The sequence below is a fragment of the Clinocottus analis genome, unplaced genomic scaffold (assembly GCF_023055335.1).
Source record: "Clinocottus analis isolate CAN_PGR_092001 unplaced genomic scaffold, fCliAna1.0.p SCAF_75, whole genome shotgun sequence".
NCBI lineage: Eukaryota > Metazoa > Chordata > Actinopteri > Perciformes > Cottidae > Clinocottus > Clinocottus analis.
The window spans coordinates 42501-60000 of record NW_027176235.1 but is presented as its reverse complement, the minus strand read 5'-3'; the positions used below and the strand labels follow the sequence as shown (position 1 = coordinate 60000).

Here is a 17500-nt window from a genome sequence, read left to right as displayed (position 1 = left end):
GGTTAAAGAGACACCTGATGAGTTCATGAAGATGTGGAAATCAGGTGTGTGTGTGTGTGTGTGTGTGTGTGTGTGTGTGTGTGTGTGTGTGTGTGTGTGTGTGTGTGTGTGTGTGTGTGTGCAGGTAATGTGACGGCGCTGTGCTGGGACCCGGTCCAGAGGGTTCTGTTCTCCGGCAGCTCGGACCACTCCATCATCATGTGGGACATCGGGGGCCGCAAAGGCACCGCCATCGAACTGCAGGGACACAAGTAAGAAGCCCAGACGCCCGCCAGGCGCCCTGAACGCCTCTTACTGGAGCAGCCACTCAGTGTGTGTGTGTGTGTGTGTGTGTGTGTGTGTGTGTGTGTCTGCAGTGATAAGGTTCAGGGCCTGTGCTACGCCTCACACACTCGTCAGCTGATCTCCTGCAGCTCCGACGGAGGCATCGTCATCTGGAACATGGACGTAACGAGACAAGAGGTGAGGAGGAAGAGGAGGAGGAGGAGGAGGAAGAGGAGGAGGAGGGAGGGAGTCAAAGTTCATCCTGCAGTATTCAGTAGAACATGTGATCAGGACTTCATGGATGTTTCCCTGGTCTCAGAGAACCAACAGGAGAGCTTGTAATGTTAGCAGCACCGCTAACAGAGAACCAACAGGAGAGCTAGTAACGTTAGCAGCACCGCTAACAGAGAACCAACAGGAGAGCTAGTAATGTTAGCAGCACCGCTAACAGAGAACCAACAGGAGAGCTAGTAACGTTAGCAGCACCGCTAACAGAGAACCAACAGGAGAGCTAGTAATGTTAGCAGCACCGCTAACAGAGAACCAACAGGAGGAGAGCTAGTAACGTTAGCAGCACCGCTAACAGAGAACCAACAGGAGGAGAGCTAGTAACGTTAGCAGCACCGCTAACAGAGAACCAACAGGGGAGCTAGTAACGTTAGCAGCACCGCTAACAGAGAACCAACAGGGGAGCTAGTAACGTTAGCAGTACCGCTAACAGAGAACCAACAGGAGAGCTAGTAACGTTAGCAGCACCGCTAACAGAGAACCAACAGGGGAGCTAGTAACGTTAGCAGCACCGCTAACAGAGAACCAACAGGAGAGCTAGTAACGTTAGCAGCACCGCTAACAGAGAACCAACAGGAGAGCTAGTAACGTTAGCAGCACCGCTAACAGAGAACCAACAGGGGAGCTAGTAACGTTAGCAGCACCGCTAACAGAGAACCAACAGGAGAGCTAGTAACGTTAGCAGCACCGCTAACAGAGAACCAACAGGAGACTAACTTTAATATCTTCATCTCGATACAAAGAAAGAAAAAATAAGATTCCTTAAATGTCTATGTCCTCTTTTACGTTTCCCTAAAAGCTATTAAACTGGTCTTGTGTGTTTCACATGTATGTTTATGTTTAATAACATGTATGTTTATGTTTTATCACATGTATGTTTATGTTTAATAACATGTATGTTTATGTTTTATCACATGTATGTTTATGTTTAATAACATGTATGTTTATGTTTAATCACGTGTAATGTTTATGTTTTATCACGTGTAATGTTTATGTTTAATAACATGTATGTTTAATAACATGTTTAATAACGGTGTGACGTGCTGGATACCTTCTCTCCATAACGCGTCTGCAGACTCCAGAGTGGCTGGACAGCGACTCCTGTCAGAAGTGCGAGCAGCCGTTCTTCTGGAACTTCAAACAGATGTGGGACAGCAAGAAGATCGGCCTGAGACAGGTGAACACCTGGAAACACCCATCATGCATCAGTGATGGATGGAAGGATGGATGATGGATGGATGATGGATGGATGATGGATGGATGATGGATGGATGATGGACGTGTTGGACTCTGGTTGCTAAGCTCCGCCCCCTGTGCTCAGCATCACTGCAGGAAGTGCGGGCAGGCCGTGTGCGGCAAGTGTTCCTCGCGCCGCTCCAGCATCCCGCTCATGGGCTTTGAGTTCCAGGTGCGCGTCTGCGACAGCTGCCACGAGTCCATCAGCGACGAGGAGTGAGTACCGAGGGCCTCTGCCGCCGCCTCACTCCTCACTCCTCACTCCTCACCCTTCACTCCTCACTCCTCACCCTTCACTCCTCACTCCTCACTCCTCACTCCTCACCCTTCACTCCTCACTCCTCACCCTTCACTCCTCACTCCTCACACTTCACTCCTCACCCTTCACTCCTCACTCCTCACCCTTCACTCCTCACCCTTCACTCCTCACTCCTCACCCTTCACTCCTCACTCCTCACTCCTCACTCCTCACCCTTCACTCCTCACTCCTCACCCTTCACTCCTCACTCCTCACTCCTCACCCTTCACTCCTCACCCTTCACTCCTCACTCCTCACCCTTCACTCCTCACTCCTCACCCTTCACTCCTCACCCTTCACTCCTCACTCCTCACCCTTCACTCCTCACTCCTCACTCCTCACCCTTCACTCCTCACTCCTCACCCTTCACTCCTCACACCCTCACTCCTCACCCTTCACTCCTCACTCCTCACTCCTCACCCTTCACTCCTCACCCTTCACTCCTCACTCCTCACTCCTCACCCTTCACTCCTCACTCCTCACCCTTCACTCCTCACCCTTCACTCCTCACTCCTCACTCCTCACCCTTCACTCCTCACTCCTCACACCCTCACTCCTCACTCCTCACTCCTCACTCCTCACTCCTCACACCCTCACTCCTCACTCCTCTCAAAGTAACCGGTTCTCCTTTGGTTCCTCAGTCGAGCCCCGACGGTTACGTTCCATGACAGTAAGCACGGCGTGGTGTACATGCACTACGAGCCGACCACCGGGACGCTGCTGACCTCTGGAGCCGACAAGGTCATCAAGGTCAGTGAGGGTCACAGCCGTGATGACATGAGTTTATTCATCAATAGGACGAAGTGTAAAGTCGTGTTCAACGAGGTTCAACAACAACAGTCACTCAGCGTGAAAGAAACGATGCGGACACACGAAGCCACGACAAGCAGGTCAGGACATAAAGTAATAATGCAGCGCAGGCCTGACCCTCGTGTCTCTTCCTGTGCGTCCTCAGCTGTGGGACATGTCCCCCGTGGTGTCCTGAGCCCGGCAGAAGCTCCGCCCACCAAAGACGTGACATCCGGCGGCGCCACGCCACGTTTACCAGCCGCCCTCCAGCGAGGACTCTGCAGCCGCTCAGCAGGACGGGGCTCTTCAGGAGGGGAGGAGCCACCAGGAGGGGGGAGGAGCCACCAGGAGGGAGGGGGCCATTAAGAGGGGGTGGAGCCATCAGGAGGGGCGGGGCCATCAGGTGGGGCGGAGCCATCAGACTTCATGGGGAATCGACTCCTTAGTTACTTAATTTTCATGCATTCCAGACAACTTCTTCCTGGAAAAACAGGAAGTGACACGTTTTAAACCCAAAACGCTTTGCACTCATTCTCTTCATCGGCAGCATTCACCTTCCAGGGTCCTCACCTGCTTCATGTCGTCATGGTTACAAAGGACAGGAAGTGCAGTTAATTGCAGTCGTGAACACCGGCAGCTGTTGCAGGTCTTTCCTGCAGGTGGTGCTCATGAGCTTATCAACGGTCTCTCTGCAGCTCCTTAAGGGGACAGTGGTGATGTAGCACGAGGTGATGTAGCATGAAGAGATGTAGTACAACGTGATGTAGCACGAGGTACTTCTACACGGTCACAGTTGTACTGCAGTAGTGGAGCAGAGCGCTGTGGACTGAGAGAATCTTGAACAGCTCACTGATGAACGTCGCTACTGTCCCTTTAAATGCCGCCATTTTCCTCGCTGATTGTTGCACAGAATCAGGGTCACATGACCCGGTCCCGTCACCGGGTCATGTGACCGGATCACGTGAGCAACTAAACCTCAGATCATGTAAAAGGGTCTCAGCGTGTTCATGGACCAATCAGAGTGCATGCTGGTCCTGGTGTGAACCAATCAGAGTGCATGCTGGTCCTGGTGTGAACCAATCAGAGTGCATGCTGGTCCTGGTGTCGTGAGGTTATTTATTAGAACACATGGCTGGAGGCAGAGGAACATGTGATTCTGTTCTCTGGGTTCTTTTCGTTCTGTGTCTTTGCACTGGAGTCAAAGCGCTGCTGTGGAGGAATATCACTATTATGTTTATGATTATCATGTTTGTGCTTCAATGATCAGAGTGAAGTTGTTCAAACACCCACTCTTTAAAACTTTCTGCTATGTAATTCATATTTTCTGTTTCCCAAAGATGAGTCCTGTTTCTCTCCAACACGTCAACGTTCATGAAGCTGTAAAGATGTTTTCTGTGAGAACAATCTGCTCTTTAACGACATATCATATTTAATTTTGCAGCTTTCAGTTGTTTAAAAAGAGGATCAACACGTTTGAACCTCTGCAGGTCTTCATCGCTCAGCTTCGTCTTCATCAGCTGCTTGTTGGTTTCACTGGAACAATTCAAAAATAAAACAAACTGAAATCTGAAGCGTCTTGTTTTTCAAAATAAAATCCCGTGATGTAAGTTTAAAGGGACGACGTCGTGTTTGTGTCAATGTAACAAGAGTTCACCTCCTCGACCAATCAGGAGTCTCCGTTGTCTCCTTTAGTTTGTGAACATGGTACTTCATTAATAATGAACTGTTATGAAATGCTAAATAAAACCCCTGAAGGTTTATAGATATTAAAACATTAAAATCTTTGAAAGGTTTGAAAATGTTTTTATTTATTGGCTTGAAAGAGCTTTTTGTTCCGAAAGTAACAAAACTAAAAACTAAATGATTCCTGCGATTCATATTCTGTGAATCAGACATGAATCATAACTCAGTAAATACAAACGTTACAAATCACTGAGTCGTTTTAGTTATTTCATCCTGAAACAAACAAATGTTCAAGTTTATTTTAGTATCAGAGTAAAAAACAACAATTCTTCTTGCTCAAGAAAACATTTTGTTCTTTTAAATAAAAAAACATCCTGTGCTTTAAACTACAGGATGCCGCCAACAACATGAGTATTATGGGATGGAACACTAGTATTATAGGATGGAACAAGAGTATTATGGGATGGAACTCCAGTATTATGGGATGGAACTCCAGTGTTATGGGATGGAACACTAGTGTTATGGGATGGAACACCAGTGTTATGGGATGGAACTCCAGTATTATGGGATGGAACTCCAGTATTATGGGATGGAACTCTAGTATTATAGGATGGAACAAGAGTATTATGGGATGGAACTCCAGTGTTATGGGATGGAACACTAGTGTTATGGGATGGAACTCCAGTGTTATGGGATGGAACACCAGTGTTATGGGATGGAACTCCAGTATTATGGGATGGAACACTATTGTTATGGGATGGAACTCCAGTATTATGGGATGGAACACCAGTGTTATGGGATGGAACTCCAGTATTATGGGATGGAACACTATTGTTATGGGATGGAACTCCAGTATTATGGGATGGAACACCAGTGTTATGGGATGGAACTCCAGTATTATGGGATGGAACACCAGTGTTATGGGATGGAACACCAGTGTTATGGGATGGAACACCAGTGTTATGGGATGGAACACCAGTGTTATGGGATGGAACACCAGTGTTATGGGATGGAACACCAGTGTTATGGGATGGAGCGCTTCAGGGCTTGAACTTGAGGGAGAACTCCTGCAGAGCGGCGAGCAGCTTCTCCTCTTCCTGCGGAGACGAGCGGGAGGAAGCCAGAGGAAGGTGAGCCGCCACGGCCCTACGGTCTGCAACACAGAGCGGTAGTTTAACTAACTAGTACTAGAGAGGGTTAGTTAACTAACTAGTACTAGAGAGGGTTAGTTATAAAACACAAGTTCATAAAACCTGCTAGTAAGCACTAACTAGAACATTAACTCATTATTCTGAGGGAAACGGCTCCACTCTGTGCCGTCATCAGGTTATGCTTTGACTTCCTGATGAAGAGCAGCGATGATGATGAAGAGAGCGTGTGATTGGCTGCTGACCCTGACGGGTCTCAGAGAGCGTGTGATTGGCTGCTGACCCTGGAAGAAGAGTCCACTCGGCTGCTCTCTGGCGGCTGCAGAGGCGGCGAGCCACACCACGGTGTCGGCGCCCATCGCCTCCGTCCTGAGCCGAGACGCCATCTTAGCGTGGAACGCAGGCATGGAGGTCTGCACGGCTACACACACACACACACACACACACACAATTTAATGAAACAAATATAATTAAAAATAAGAAATATTTGAATTATAAAAATATAAATTAATAGGGTCAGTTTCAAATAAAAAAATTTCTAAATATAATATCATGATTTCATATAAAATATATGATAGTATACTGTAAAACTAAATAGCATTGATTAAGAATATTTAAAAATATAAAGGTTCAGTTTGAAATGTTTTATTAAAAATGTATCTCAATAAATAATGCTAATAGAACCTGGAGTGTCTGCCCAGCCGGGGTGCATGCAGGAGAAGTGGATGTCTTTGTGCTGAGCAGCCCACCTGTCTGTCAGGACCACCTGCTGTCTCTGTCACCACGACAACAACACAACAACACATCATCACGCCAGTACTCATGCCCCCCCCCCCCGCCCTGTGAACCCCCCTCACTTTGTTCTGAGCGTACACCGCCGTGCCGTCAAACGGACTCTTCTCACACTGCAGGTCGTCCACGCTGAGCTTCTGGGTGAGCATCCCGCCCGACGACACGGTGACCTGAGAGCACACCAGGTTACAGCACAGGGACCCAGAGCCGGCAGCAGCAGCAGCAGCAGCAGCGTTAGCATTAGCATCAGCATTCTACTACCCACCACTCTGGGGTCTTCTGCCCTCTGCAGGGCGGGGATCAGCGCCGTGGTGAGGACGTACGTACCTGCAATGAAGGACAGCGTCAACACACCTGCTCACGACTCAACAAAACCACGCTGGACTACAACCACCACACGTTCATGTGGAGTTGGATTCAGTACCTGAAGTACTAACATAGTATTTATAGTACTCACCGAGAGTATTCGTGGCAAAGTTCTTCTCCAGCCCGTCATCGGTGAGCTCCCTCTGGTTCACCATACAGCCGGCGTTGTTGATCTGGAGAACAAGAAGAGAACTGACACAGGAAGCAAGGCCTGCTCTGGTTGTATAGAAGTCTATGCTTCATGTGTTACAGCTGCATTCTCTCTCCTGACCACTAGGGGGCGACTCCTCTGGTTGTATAGAAGTCTATGCTTCATGTGTTACAGCTGCATTCTCTCTCCTGACCACCAGGGGGCGACTCCTCTGGTTGTATAGAAGTCTATGCTTCATGTGTTAAAGCTGCATTCTCTCTCCTGACCACCAAGGGGCGACTCCTCTGGTTGTATAGAAGTCTATGCTTCATGTGTTAAAGCTGCATTCTCTCTCCTGACCACCAGGGGGCGACTCCTCTGGTTGTATAGAAGTCTATGTTTCAGGGCGGGGCTACAAGGTGATTGACAGGTTGATACCAGAGATATATACTGCATCTCTACGTCACTCTTCCTCAGTCCATATATGGTCACTTCCTGTTCACTGGTTGATAAAAAACAAGATGGCGACGGCTCTACCAGGACGTGCAGGGTGCTGCTCTGGAAGCTCTGGGCGAACTCCCACACTCTCCTGGGGTTGGACATGTCCACGATGTGGACGTGGACGTTCTGGCAGGAAACAGGAAACAGGAAACCACACAAATAGAAGATTAGAGAAGAGATCTAAAGGTTTTTCGGAGCAGCTCTTTGCTTTTGGGCGATTTATGCAATTAAAAAACATCTTGAGCTGCTGATATTTACAGAAAATCAAATCCAGACAGACGAAAATGTAATTTTTTAAATAATAAACGTCAGATTCAGACTTTTATGAATAACCTAGTACAGTTCACACTTCAAAGTACACACTGTAGTTTTACTTCCTTCATCACGCGCCTCTCTGGACTTTGACGCTCTCACTCTTTTATCAGCTGTGCAAAGGATTGTGGGTCAGAATGTGACTGTATAATAAAACATCCAGGTACTCTTCGACAGATAGTACGTCAAAAAGTACCTGGATGTTTTACTATACACGTGTTCTGACCCACAATCCTTTGCACCAGCTGATGAAAGAGAGAGAGTGTCAAAGAGTGGATTCTCTCCTCCCTCGTGGGTGAGGACGAAGGAGTCAAGGAGAGGAGTCGAGGAGAGAGGAGTCGAGGAGAGAGGAGTCAAGGAGGGAGGAGTCAAGGAGGGAGGAATAGAGGAGAGAGGAGTCGAGGAAAAAACAGACATTTAAAACCAATGAGACTCAGAAAGGATCTCGTAATTTCTGATGCATGAATAAAGAATGAACCCAAGAGGTGAGGAATCACACGCTGGAGGAGCGAGGAAGCGAGGGACCAAGAGACCGAGGAAGCGACGGACCAAGGGACTGAGGAAGCGAGACAGCTGAAGAAACAAAGACAATATTTCTCACCTGGTTTTTACTTTGCTCCACGATCTCTTGTCTGGCGGCTTCAGCTCGGCTCTCGTTCCTGCAAACCAAGTGAACGGTTCCTCCTGCAAACGCAGCAGAACCCATCAGAACCCATCATGTACGCCTGTGTGTGTGCGTTTAGAGGCTTCTTCTGTGGTGTTCCCGTTGCAGCACCACAGAAGAAGAGCTGCTCCGTGAGCTGACCTCTGGCAGCAAGCTCCAGCGCCGCGCTCTTCCCGATGCCGCTGTTGGCTCCCGTGATCATGAAGACCCGCCCACTGAGGTCCACCTCCAGGTCTGAGGGGCGGAACCGCCGAGCGGCCGCTTCATAGCCGCTCCTGGAGACACATACATGATTACATGTATATAATATACATTTATACACACACACACACACACACACACACACACAGACACGCACACACACACACACACACACACACACACACACACACACACACACACACACACACTATACATTGTGGTATTGTTAGCTTGTTCCACCTCTCACAGTGTGTAGTAGTAGTAGTTGTACGTGCAGTATTGTGTACCCGCTGCTCGTTAACCAGTACTAAGGTATTCGCCGCTCCATTAGGAGTACTGCCGTGAGGTCATAGTACTTACTTTGTGTACTCCTGCAGACCTTTCACGAACCACACGGCGTTCCTGTAAGCAGACATGTTCTCCTGGAGAAAACACTCCGGTCTGAGAGTTTCATAAGCGCGACTACTGGCGGTGACGTAGAAAGGGGGCGGGGCGGGGCGTCACGTGCACTAACACCGGAAGTAAATAAACCTACAGCGACCCTGCTGGACGTCTGCGTGTATTACAGTCAACACAGAGGAAGAGCGATTTCCTGATTATTGTTTTTCTTATTTTTTTTTTTACCATCTAAAATCAATTTCAGAAGATATATATATATATATATATATATATATATATATATATATATATATATATATACATATATATATATATATATATTTCTTTATATATTTTATGTTGGGTGTAAAGTCTCGTCACGTGTCTCAATCAGCAAAAACAGTTAATCTGAGGTAACGTAATGTTCTGTTTTAGTGTGTGTATTAATAATGATTTCCTAGAAGCCTCAATAGGAAGCAGCAGCGTCACGGAGGCGTGAGCTCCTCCAGGTCTTAGCTGTGAGTTTCCGCCGCTCTCCCCAGTGTCAGGATGGCCGAGTGGTCTAAGGCGCCAGACTCAAGGTGACTCCTTCCTGTGATTTGGGATTTCTGGTCTCCGAATGGAGGCGTGGGTTCAAATCCCACTTCTGACAAATTCTTTTTTTCTCAGGTTTGTTCTAATCGTTTACAGTTAACTCCGTTCACCTTTTTAATAGTCTTGTCTGTTTGCAACACGATCCTCTTTATCATAACAACGTAACGCAAGTTTCACAAAGTGAGCCAACTGGCTGTATTGAAACACACACTGTGTTCATTTTAGACTGAAAAGATGTGCAATAACATATGTTTTACACTTACCCAACATCTTGATCCTGTCTTTTCTTATTTTGATGAATAAAACATGTGATTCATTTCAACGTATTGGTTGTATCTGGTGAAGCGGAAGTCTATTCATCCCAACGTCTCCGTTTTAAAACACAAATATTGTTATTATTATTATTATAAATATTATAATAAACCAGAATCTCTCGTGTGGATCCTTTAAATCGCGACCCGGCCAGTGAACCGACGTCACTGTCAGGATGGCCGAGCGGTCTAAGGCGCCAGACTCAAGGTGGTAAACCTTCCTCTACGCGGGATTTCTGGTCTCCGAATGGAGGCGTGGGTTCGAATCCCACTTCTGACAGAATTTTTTTTTTTTGTTTCAAATTTGTTGTTTTAAACACAGTATGAAGGATTCAGGATGACAAGCTACGAAAACATTGTAAAATACTGAGTGAATAAATATCTTCATTTAGAAATGTTTAATTTCATTCCAACTGAACGCTGCTGTAGCTTAAAGTCAGTTTGATTGTCAATGTGTAAACATACACAAGATTGACAGTTTCTTTTCTGTCCAACATAAAGTGAATAACAATAAAGTGCAATACAGTTTGAAAATGTAAAAAAAGAGAACAACATATAAGCATTTAAACAACATGCATTCCTCTTCAAGGCACATGTGGAACACCAGGATTCATAACACTGAGTCTATACAGCCGTTAATAAAGAACTGAATTTAATTTGATAATATTTGGTTTGCTTCATTTGTGTGAATACGGAATTCATTGAAAGTTACTCGTAATAGCAAAAATGTTTAATGAGATGCAACTTCATTTTGGTTTGTAGATGAGATCTAAGCGATCAAAAGGTAAAGAGTAATTTAAGTTCCAGAATGAAAGTTGACTGAACATGGTTTTATGAGTAAGCTTTACTCAAAACAGTTGGGATCAAATTATGAAATATAAATGAGCAGAATTTAATGAAAACACAACAACTGGGTCTGTCCAAGGTGGACTAGTCTCTGATCTGGGTCAAGTCTAGTGGTTCTCAAACGAGCCCCATCTCAGGGTCCTTTAGTCCAGTCTACTCTGTATGTAACTTAAACCTTTAGTCCAGTCTACTCCGTGACTTAAACCTTTAGTCCAGTCTACTCTGTAACTTAAACCTTTAGTCCAGTCTACTCTGTAACTTAAACCTTTAGTCCAGTCTACTCTGTAACTTAAACCTTTAGTCCAGTCTACTCTGTATGCAACTTAAACCTTTAGTCCAGTCTACTCTGTAACTTAAACCTTTAGTCCAGTCTACTCTGTGACTTAAACCATTAGTCCAGTCTACTCTGTGACTTAAACCATTAGTCCAGTCTACTCTGTAACTTAAACCATTAGTCCAGTCTACTCCAACTCAATAATGTCACTAAATATTTTAACTTTAAAGCTTCTTTGCTTTGATTTAGAAAGTCAAATACACATCGACATTCCCAGTCTTCGAGTCTATTAGTATATTATATTTTATTATATAACATTACCTGACATTACATTATTATGTTACATGATATGTTATATGTTTGTGTGGTAATGACTTCCCCTCAGTGTTGCTGTGTTTGAGGCCCTGGAGGACGCTGACCCCTGGCTGCACTGAGCTGCACTGAGCTGTAATGAGCTGTGTGCCGAGCGGCTGCACTCAGGCCGTCCCCTGAGGACACTGGTCCTCATTACTGGTTCATCAGCTGTGGGCCACGGTGTTATCTCACTGGATTGCATCATAACAATCGGACACAAACATACACAAACACATCACGTTGAAGATAATGATCTTGTAATATTTTGACCTCTTTGACCTCCTGAAAGAGTCTTTACTGTTCCATTGTGGCTCTTCTTGTCAGTAACGTGTACTTCTGCAGGCTTCCACAACTCAGCGAGGTAAAATATTTCACCAGACGGGTCGCCATCTACCATGGAAATAACCACTAGTTCTGCTTTATACTTGTTGTGTAAAGTCCACATATGTGGGAACATGAAACTTCACAGTGTCTGGGTTCATAATATGATCCGTAGTCTCACAACAACATCTGACTGACGGCCGCTATCAGCGCTGTTTACTTTGACTATGTGGCATTGAGCCATTGACGATGGCAAAATCCAGCCCCAGTACCTTCAGGTCTCCTCTGCCCTCTCTTGCTTCCTTAATGGTCTGGGTCACCAACGTCTACGTGTCCATAGCCTTCAGTGTACCCTGGTACGCCTCTCTTTTGCACCGGTGTGTTGTTGAAGTTGGAAAGTCTCTTGTCCACAACCCTGAAGAAGAGCTTGCTCTCCACGCTAAGCAACAAGATAATCAAAAATTGTCGGATCATCTTCGAGGTCCTCCAAATCAGATGCGATAGCTTCGGTCGGCTCTTGAGTTCTTCCTCTTGGAAGATGTGGAAAGGGCTGACAACCCTTTCCATCTCGGTAGCCATCTGTCAAGGAGAACCAGCGCCTAGTGATGCAGCTACCATGCTTTAGCCATCAGCATGGTCACCCTTTGAGTTAAGCCTTGACTTTGGAACGGCCAGGAGGGCCAGGAGCGCCAAGAGCGTCAGGAGGACCAGGAGGGCTTGGAGGGCCAAGAGGGTCGGGAAGTCCAGGAGGGCCTGGAGGGCCAAGAGGGTCGGGAAGTCCAGGAGGGCCTGGAGGGCCAAGAGGGTCGGGAAGTCCAGGAGGGCCAGGAGGGCCAAGAGGGTCGGGAGGTCCAGAAGGGCCTGGAGGGTCAGGAGGGCCAAGAGGTCCTGGAGGGTCAGGCGGGTCAGGAGTTATGACAAGTTTAGTATTCTGATTGTTTTAACACTCAATGGCCAACAGACTTGGTGGAACGCCTTTCTCTGAGAGGGTTAAGGGCCGTTTGACGGTGACGATCCTAATATCGACTTCCACTGTCAAACGGACATTTTCCACCTTGAAATGCATGGAAACTTGTAAAGATCAGTGGTGTCTCCTTTAAAGACTCCTGTGCGAGTGGTGGGGAGAGGGAGTGTGTGTGTGTGTGTGTGTGTGTGTGTGTGTGTGTGTGTGGGGGGGGGGGGGGTATAAGGGATGATGGCCGACCTTGCGTGGTCAAATCGGCCATTTTGCGTGCTTGTGTGCCTCGCCCCAAATTTCAGACTATCCGTCAAAGCAACGCGAGCCCACAAGGCTGTGATTGGTCCGCTAACCACGTCCTTTCTGAGTCTCTCATTTCTGGTTTCACAGCATAATACCTCTGTTTTTAAAAGCCACAGCAGAAACACAAACAATGGATCCTTTTGAAGAAGGTTTGGCTGAAGAGGTCCACAAATATGAGCATTTATAAAACCCGTCTGAGTATCAGGACACGCAGATGGAGGTGAACTCCTGGAGGGAGATATGGCTGAACGTCGGTGTGCAGGTCCACTCTAAACGGTCGTTGCGCCACCTGCTGGTCTGGCGCATGGAAAAGGCGGGAACTATAAACCAACACGAGTCCGTCAATCCGACTGCGTTGCCAGCCGGAGTTGTAGTTGCAGAAGTATAATTCAGCCTTAAAGGTACGTGTCTACTACCGCGCACTTCGAGCACTGACTTTCAGTGCTTAGTGCGCCACACTGACAAAACCAGCAGAATTCAGTGCACTGAAAGTACCCGGATGGCGCACTGCAAACGGTCAAAACATGTAGTGTAGAGCGATGGACACTACTCGCACTGAACGGGCGCCATCTTGGCTACGTGGCGGAAGAGGAGGAGCCATTTCGCCAGCTTTATATTAATGTATTTATATCCTCCTGCCGCGATTGTGGAGGTGTCGCAGTTTCCACATGGGTTGGAGAAAGAGGAACACAAGGGACAAGAAGAGGGTAAGAAGTGCGTTCATTTTGTCAGTTTTAGTTTCGCGGGTATCGCGAGCAGATTTGCGTCCGTCACTTCCGCCAGTTGGTGAACGTAAGTGTTCCATTAGATACAGCGCTGACCAGCGACACAGAGCACTGCAGATGTTAGTAGATGTTAGAACTTATTATTGTTAGTTACAGATGTTAGTTAGATGTTAGAACTTAACAGACTTTTGTCTTGACGGGACAGGAGTCTCCACAGGGAGACGCCAAGTAACTACGAGACTGACGGGGACTGGGATTAAGTTGTCTTTTGGGGAGCGTTATCACTGTTGTTAATCCTTTGTTTGTTTTGTTAGTTAGTTCGCCTCAATAACAGTCATTGAAACTGATTTCTGGGTCATGTGTTTTTTTGGTCTTCAACATATCACGCTTTATTACCAGCTGATCGCTCTTGTCCTTCAGTTAGCGTACTGCTCTTCTCCCTTGAGTGAAGTGCGAGGGAGAATTGTTACAAACTTATTCCGGAAACTTCACTGGGAGGCTGGACTGTCCTTACTGGTCCACGGCCTTCAAGAACTGCTGTTTGTGTTTTTACATCTGCAGTAGCGTTGAGTTAATGTCTATTGTTTTTGTGATGTCATTCCTTCCAATCGTAGCTCGTTTTATAATGATTAATTAAGTGTTTACTCATGCTTTACTAATTCTAAACAGTGTGTAGTTATTATAAAGTGCCCCAGAAATACTTGATGGCTGTAGTAGTCTGGGCTCAGGTAAACCTTGGCAACACAACAAACACACACATGTGATCTGTCTGGGACACACGAACCTCCCGTTGGACCCTGGTGTCCAGGCTGCTGCTCTGTGCTGCAGAACAACAGGATAAAGCTTCAGCAGCGTCCTCAGTCTTCTCTCCAGGTCAGGGGAGGATGTCATGTGTTTCAGACACGGATGCTCAGACTGTTTCCTGAATGTCTTCATGGCGTTTCAGCTGGACAAACCACAGCTTTTCTAGAAACACCATGCACAGTTTATACTGTTGACACATGTTGATTTATGTACTGAGTTTCTCTCAATTTTCAGAAACTGTGAAAGCTTTTCAATGACAAATGTTTGGTTGCATTGGTCCATGAGATGTCTTTCTGAATTATGTGTTATTATATTGAATATTAACAACTGCAGTTGATGCAACTTAGATGCGTGTGTTGTTTCTTGTTGAAATAAGTGTTTCATACAATATTTTGTTGAGTGCATTTTAATCCCTAACTCTCCTTTTGCTCGTCTTGTCATTGTTTCTCTCCATCACTGTGACTTCCCTTCTTCCAGCAGACATGAAGAGCAACAGCAGCCTGACTCCTCTCTCCTTTCAGCTCACTCTGTTTGCAGACTACGGGCCTCTCAGATATCTGTTCTTCAGCTTGTGCCTGTTGACCTACGTGACTATAATCTCTGCTAACGCTGTCATCGTTCTGACGGTCTGCCTGGAGAAGTCTCTGCATCAGCCCATGTATATCTTCATCTGCTGCCTGTCTTGTAACTCTCTGTACGGCACGGCCGGCTTCTTCCCCAGGTTCCTGAGGGACCTTCTATGTGACACTCACTTCATCTCACGTCCGATGTGTTTCCTTCAGATCCACGTCATTTACAGCTACGCGGCCTGCGAGCTGCTGGTTCTCGGCGTCATGGCCTACGACCGGTTCGTGGCTGTCTGCCAGCCGTTACACTATCACAGTAAAATGTCCTTCACGAGGGTGGCGTACCTCGTCACGTTCACGGTGCTTTATCCCGCGCTGGCTGTTGCCGTTTGTGTTTTCCTCACCACTCGGTTGCCTCTGTGTGGAAACAAGGTGCACCGGCTCTTCTGCTCGGTGGTGCAGCTCTCCTGCGTGGACACGACGGTGAACCGCATCGTCTGCACTTTATTATCCATCTCGACGACCTTCGCGCCCCTGGTCTTCATCCTGTACACATACCTGCACATCCTGCTGGTTCTGAGGAGGAGCTCGGCAGAGTTCAGAGGAAAGGCCCTCCAGACCTGCCTCCCTCACTTTGTGACGTTTCTAAACTATTTCTTTTCCTTCCTCTGTGAACTAATGCTTAGTCGTTTCAAGTCAGATGAAGTCAATCCGATCATTATAGTCGTCCTATCTCTGGAGTTTGTGATCCTTCCTCCCGTCAGTAACCCTCTGGTTTACGGCCTGAGTCTGCCTCAGATCAGAGGAGTCCTGTTGAGGTTCTTTAAAGCACACCCAGTAGAACCTGCTCCTCCTAAAGTGTACTAACTCTGATTTACCTGCAGTTAACTGCTCCTATGTTTGTTCACAGTCATTTTAATTACTAGAAATAAGTCATACTCTGTGTGATTATTAATAGTTTGTTTGGGGCTATAATGATCATTTGTTTTGGAACAAATGAGAAAATTCTTCATCATGTGGTCATAAACTTGTCATTGCAAAAATATTGCACAAAACTTTGATGAAAAACATGAAAATGTAAATATGTTTGTTGGATTATATCAACGTATAAATTAAATTGTGCAATAAATATGCCTCCTTATCTCAAGTCAATGAGGAGATGTCCGGCTACCAAGACGCCTCCTCAGAATATGATGTTGTCTTCAGTAACATTATTACAGAAATATATCACATGTTGGGATTAGGTTTTATGATTTATGACAAAGTCCACAAGGTGGAAACGATACCTTTACTTTACTCCACTGGTATTTTCTAGTGTACATTATGTTGAAAAAATACCCATATAAACCTACTCATAATAATGTATTGTGTATAAATACTGGAACAAGAGGCCTGATGGGAAATGTTTTACTGCAGTCATTTGACTCACCACTAGGTGGCAGAAAACCTCACTGCTGGTGTGTGTGTGTGTGTGTGTGTGTGTGTGTGTTTGCAAGGTTTCTCTATCTCTTCTCATGTGGTCCTCCTCATGGTAGAAAAACAACATTCAAAGTGATTTACCGCTTCTTAAGCTTTTCTCAAACGTCACTTAAATAAACCTAACTTTGTTTTAAAGGTTTAATCTAAATTCTTTCTCACTTCGCAAAATCAACACACACACACACACACACACACACACACACACACACACACACACACACACACACACACACACACACACACACACACACACACACACACACACACACACAGATTCAAGGCCTCCAGGCATCTGGAACATGGAGAAAAACTGCATTGCCAAACTTAACAGAATGTCTTTTACATCGTGGCACGTTCAGTATGTTTATCCTGATGCTACGTATCTACACACTGTGTTACTACACACACACACACACACACACACACACACCACCCCGGGGATCTCGTGGGAGTCCTGCCACACATTCTTGAGTGCACACTTCATTGTAGCGCTGACTCAGAGCCGCTCATGGCCAAATAAGAGCAAAAGCTGTGTGCTGGTTGTGAGATATGAATGTTCACACAAAACAACTTCCTCTTGGACGTTTTCTTCTTTCTAAACAATTAGAATACAACCTACACGCCTCAATACACAAGAAGAATAATGGTCCTCTGTAGTGTCATTCTAGTCCAGGTCCTCTGTAGTCTCAGTGTAGTCCTGGTCCTGAGTCCGGGGACAGACACAATCAACTCTTTAAGAGCACACTTAAGACTTTCCTCTTGGACAGCACTATCTTCCACGACCTCTTTAGTCCACAGGGGGCACTAGAACCAACACTACCTCTTTAGTCCACAGGGGGCACTAGAACCAACACTACCTCTTTAGTCCACAGGGGGCTCTAGAACCAACACTACCTCTTTAGTCCACAGGGGGCA

The 17500-nt window shown here is 46.3% G+C and overlaps 4 protein-coding genes and 2 non-coding genes across 8 annotated transcripts in view; 5 read left to right on the top strand and 1 right to left on the bottom strand.

The window, feature by feature from the left end:
• wdfy2 (WD repeat and FYVE domain containing 2) overlaps positions 1 to 3232 on the top strand; it is a 7157-nt gene extending 3925 nt beyond the window's left edge. Inside the window, exons 5-10 of one of the 2 annotated variants that reach the window (XM_068567056.1) lie at positions 125 to 251; positions 357 to 462; positions 1628 to 1729; positions 1874 to 2004; positions 2728 to 2836; positions 3042 to 3232. In XM_068567056.1, coding sequence (XP_068423157.1) covers positions 125 to 251; positions 357 to 462; positions 1628 to 1729; positions 1874 to 2004; positions 2728 to 2836; positions 3042 to 3071 — 605 coding nt within the window. In that variant the 3' untranslated portion in view covers positions 3072 to 3232. The remainder of the gene's footprint in view (positions 1 to 124; positions 252 to 356; positions 463 to 1627; positions 1730 to 1873; positions 2005 to 2727; positions 2837 to 3041) is intronic. The other variant, XM_068567055.1, reaches the window with a different exon arrangement.
• A 1973-nt stretch (positions 3233 to 5205) lies between these two features.
• Positions 5206 to 9146, bottom strand: dhrs12 (dehydrogenase/reductase (SDR family) member 12). Its single transcript, XM_068567047.1, has 10 exons — positions 9033 to 9146; positions 8613 to 8746; positions 8409 to 8491; positions 7532 to 7621; positions 6956 to 7037; positions 6764 to 6825; positions 6564 to 6668; positions 6391 to 6481; positions 5990 to 6127; positions 5206 to 5711 (listed from the first exon to the last, which is right to left on the bottom strand). The coding sequence occupies exons 1-10, from the start codon at positions 9086 to 9088 to the stop codon at positions 5599 to 5601; spliced, it is 954 nt and encodes a 317-aa protein (XP_068423148.1). The 5' UTR covers positions 9089 to 9146; the 3' UTR covers positions 5206 to 5598.
• Positions 9147 to 9593: 447 nt separating this feature from the next.
• Positions 9594 to 9702, top strand: trnal-caa (transfer RNA leucine (anticodon CAA)). The gene is made up of 2 exons: positions 9594 to 9631; positions 9657 to 9702. It is a non-coding gene; the product is annotated as a tRNA-Leu (tRNA).
• A 423-nt stretch (positions 9703 to 10125) lies between these two features.
• trnal-caa (transfer RNA leucine (anticodon CAA)) lies at positions 10126 to 10235 on the top strand. The gene is made up of 2 exons: positions 10126 to 10163; positions 10190 to 10235. It is a non-coding gene; the product is annotated as a tRNA-Leu (tRNA).
• Positions 10236 to 13273: 3038 nt separating this feature from the next.
• Positions 13274 to 17500, top strand: part of itgav (integrin, alpha V) — a 25149-nt gene continuing 20922 nt past the window's right edge. The window contains exon 1 of one of the 2 annotated variants that reach the window (XM_068567042.1): positions 13274 to 13412. The gene's annotated coding sequence lies outside the window, so the exon portion shown is untranslated. Of the gene's footprint in view, positions 13413 to 13660; positions 13719 to 17500 lie in introns of those variants that run through there. The other variant, XM_068567040.1, reaches the window with a different exon arrangement.
• Positions 14072 to 17500, top strand: part of LOC137779367 (olfactory receptor 6N1-like) — a 21361-nt gene continuing 17932 nt past the window's right edge. The window contains exon 1 of the mRNA XM_068567043.1: positions 14072 to 16567. Within this exon, the coding sequence (XP_068423144.1) occupies positions 15023 to 15973 (951 nt within the window). The 5' untranslated portion in view covers positions 14072 to 15022 and the 3' untranslated portion in view covers positions 15974 to 16567. The remainder of the gene's footprint in view (positions 16568 to 17500) is intronic.

What these genes read in the sequence shown, in the direction of transcription:
- dhrs12 (XM_068567047.1), bottom strand. Translation starts at nt 9,088, where the DNA reads ATGTCTGCTTACAGGAACGCCGTGTGGTTCGTGAAAGGTCTGCAGGAG. An exon ending in GCTGGAGCTTGCTGCCAGAG is followed by an intron (nt 8,492 to 8,612) that starts GTCAGCTCACGG and finishes CTGCGTTTGCAG; the next exon opens with GAGGAACCGTTCACTTGGTT. An exon ending in GAGTGGACTCTTCTTCCAGG is followed by an intron (nt 5,712 to 5,989) that starts GTCAGCAGCCAA and finishes TCTGTGTTGCAG; the next exon opens with ACCGTAGGGCCGTGGCGGCT.